General features: G+C 40.8%; 1 protein-coding gene across 7 annotated transcripts in view; it reads right to left on the reverse strand.

The window, feature by feature from the left end:
- The window catches only part of Rbm6 (RNA binding motif protein 6), a 99,827-nt gene that overhangs the window by 7,358 nt on the left and 88,879 nt on the right, over positions 1-3,590 (reverse strand). For all 7 annotated transcript variants that reach the window (XM_021172246.2, XM_021172248.2, XM_021172247.2 and 4 more), the window contains one exon: positions 2,817-3,083. In XM_021172246.2, coding sequence (XP_021027905.1) covers positions 2,817-3,083 — 267 coding nt within the window. The remainder of the gene's footprint in view (positions 1-2,816; positions 3,084-3,590) is intronic.

The raw sequence follows: 3,590 nt of genomic DNA on the forward strand, positions 1-3,590 counted from the left end.
AAAAAAAAAAAAAAAAAAAAAAAAAAAAAAAGTATGAGTATGAATCATCCAGGATTGAAGTTCCAGATGTTTCTGATCCTCCATGTGGGTTCTGGTAGAAACCGGGGGACTTCTACAAGAGCCACCAGTCTTAACTACTGTGGTGGTTTGAATATGAATGCCCCCATAGCTCAGCTTCCCAACATGATAATTATGAACTAAACCCCTGAAATTGTAAGCCATTCAAAAAAATATTTTCCTTTACTTTATTTTTTATAAAGACTTAATGTATGTAAGTATACTGTAGCTGCCTTAAGATGGTTGTGAGCCACTATGTGGTTGCTGGATTTGAGCTCAAGACCTCCAGAAGAGCAACCAGTGCTCTTAACCACTGAGCCATCTCTCCAGCCCCCAATATTTTCCTTTATAAGAGTTGCCACGAGGGGTCTAGAGAGATGCCTCAAGATGTAAGAGCACTGACTGCTCTTACAGAGGTCCTGAGTTCAATTCCCAACAACAACATGGTAGCTTACAACCATCTGTAATGGGATCTGATGTCCTCTTCTGGTGTGTCTGAACACAGTGACTGTGTATTGATATACATAAAATCTTTTTAAAAAAATGTGTCACTATGTCCAAAAACAAAAAAAAAAAGGAAAAAAAAAAAAAAGAGTTGCCTTGGTTATGGTATTTTTTTCTTTTATTTATTTATTTATTTATTTATTAATTATATGTAAGTACACTGTAGCTGTCTTCAGACACTCCAGAAGAGGGCACCAGATCTCGTTACGGATGGTTGTGAGCCACCATGTGGTTGCTGGGATTTGAACTCTGGACCTTCGGAAGAGCAGTCGGGTGCTCTTACCCACCGAGCCATCTCACCAGCCCGGTTATGGTATTTCTTAATAGAACACTGACTAAGACAACCACTGACCTATCTCTAGACCATGGCTTATCTTCTGATTTAAGGTAAAAATAATGGGAAAGGGGTTTGGTCAAGTCAAAGAAGAAAAATCACATGTCCCACTCTGCCTACCACTTTCCCAGCCAAACCCTAGACTCTCTTTCAGAGACCCAGAGGAATATGAAAAAGAAACACCAAGATTTTGAAAGAACAAAAACTGTTCTGAGAGTCCCTCATTCCTTGAACATGGTCTAAACTCCACAAATCTTCAAGCATGTACATAGAACACCAGGAGCCCAAGACAGTTCTCATATAGCCCAGTGTTTCTTGTTCTGGTCAATGTCCAGGAACTGAGAAGTGCTCCAGTGCGTGGGTGGTCCTCAGGCAGGTTCAGCTCATGGATTTACCACATCTTTGGCTCCTTCTTCCAACAAACTACTTTTTAATCTCTTTTCTCATTTATTGCAATTTTGCAGGTGCTGAAATAAATTCATGACTCAGAATCTCACTGTCATAGACACTTAGGAGGCTGTCTATTCCAAGGATCATCAGGAGAAATTTCTTAGAATACTAGAAGTTTTACAAAATGTAGTGGCTGGGACAGCAATGCATTTAGGAACAAAAACAGGGTTTCTCAGGTTTTGTCAAAGAAAGACTTTTAGTTCTATACTGAGAAGTTCAAACTAGTCTCTTTAAATATGTTGCAACATCTGCTAAGAAGAACTGTGAAAGAAATTACTCTGAGAACATAAGCCCATTTAAAGGCTTTGGCTTGCTGGTGAGACTACAGGGGAGAATCAACATATATCAAAATAATGCCCTCAAATAGCTCCTGTGTTTACAGCTTAAAGCAATAATCACTGCATGAAGAGACAGGGACTAGCATATGGGGTAACAACATGTTATCATACCAGGACAGAACCAGGTGAGGCTGACCAGTATCTAAGATGATTGGGACCTTATCTGAATCTCAACTGTTAGTTAATGGCAAGTTATTTATCTACAAGTCCTTTTCTCCCTACACATCTTGTGTATCTGGTTTGATAGTCATAATGCTTGTATTGGGTCTGAATACTGAAGTTCTAATATGGGAGCAGGTACAAATTTTAAAAATTAATTAATTATATGTATGAATGTTTTGCCTGTATGCGTGCAGTAACCGCAGAGTCCAAAAAAGGATAGAGGCCAGAAGAGGGCATTGGAACTGGACTTATAGTCTTGTGCGGTCACCGTGTAGGTATTAGGAACTGCACTCAGATCCTCTGGAAGAGGAGCAAGAACTCTTAACTGCTATGCTTTCTAAGGCCAGGCAAAACCTCTTAATTCATAGCAACTCTTGAATTAAAAACAGAAGAGTAGTAGGACTGGGGGCTGTCTCTGACTCTTTTGCTTGCCTTTGGGACCCTTTTCCTCCTCCTGGGTTGCCTCATGCAACCTTGTTGTGAGAATCTGTGCCTGGCTTTAGTAGCTTGTTATGCTGTATTTGGTTGATGTTCCTGGAAGGCCTGCTCTTTTACGAGGGGAGGAGAAAGGATGGAGGGTGGATCTGGAGGAAAGAGGAGGTGCATGGTGGGATGATACTGGGAGGAGCGGAGGGAAGGGAAACTGCAGATGGGATGTAAAATATGAGAGAATAAATGAAAAACAAGACAAAACAGAACAATATATATATATGTGTGAACTAGCAATTTGGCTCAGTGGATAAAAGGGCTTGTTATGCAAGCTTGGTTGATCTGATCCACAGAATCCATGTAAAATTGGAGAGAGAACTGACATGACTATATAGCCCTCTGAATTCCACATATGTGCTCTGGCACATATGGGCACACACATATCGTGTACACACACACTTAATTTGAGATGATTAAAACCAAAGGAGGTTTAAGCATCTTAATTTACAGCAATGGTAAGAGTCAAAAATGTCCTGAAATACCTTGTGCAGGTCTGACAGTTGTTGGTGTTTGGTAAGAACTTCTTTATTGGGAAACTGCCTTCTGCAGAGCAGACAAGCCAGTTTATTCCAGTCAGTGAGTTTGTCGTCTTCATTCTCTTTCTTGGTCATCTCCTCTCGAGGCTGAGGCTGAGGCTGTGCTGTGCGAGGCTGCACAGGAGGAGCCTGTTCCTCTTCTTCCTCTTCCTCATAGTCACTGTCTCCTCCATATTCACCCAGGAGACCAATCAATGGATTTACCACCTTAGGCTAGAAAAAAAAAGCTAGGGCTTAGCATTAAATTTAACTTCTATTTTGGGGCTGTTCTGATAAGGCTGTATCTTCTTTCTTTGCTCTGACTAGGTTTGGAACACGTCCACTATCCATATGGTTCACCTCCCACATGAAAGTGACACAGCTTAGTTTGACTTTGTGAAGGCCAGGAAAACATGGTTTAGAAAAGAAAGGACAAGAACAAGACCTTAACTTAAACAGAAACAGCAGGAACAGCAGGAACAGCGGGAACAGCGGGATGGCTCAGCACATGAAACTGCAGGCTGTGTAAGCCTGGTCTCCTGAGTTTAGTCCTAAAACCCACATAAAGGTAGAAGGAGAGAACTAATTCCATAAAGTTTGTCTTAAACTCTGTGCATATGTGCAAGCACACTTAAATACAAACACAAACATACATACATTCATACATACACATACATACATACACATACATACATACATACATACACACACACACACACACACACACACACACACACACAC

The sequence above is a fragment of the Mus caroli genome, chromosome 9 (assembly GCF_900094665.2).
Source record: "Mus caroli chromosome 9, CAROLI_EIJ_v1.1, whole genome shotgun sequence".
Lineage (NCBI taxonomy): Eukaryota > Metazoa > Chordata > Mammalia > Rodentia > Muridae > Mus > Mus caroli.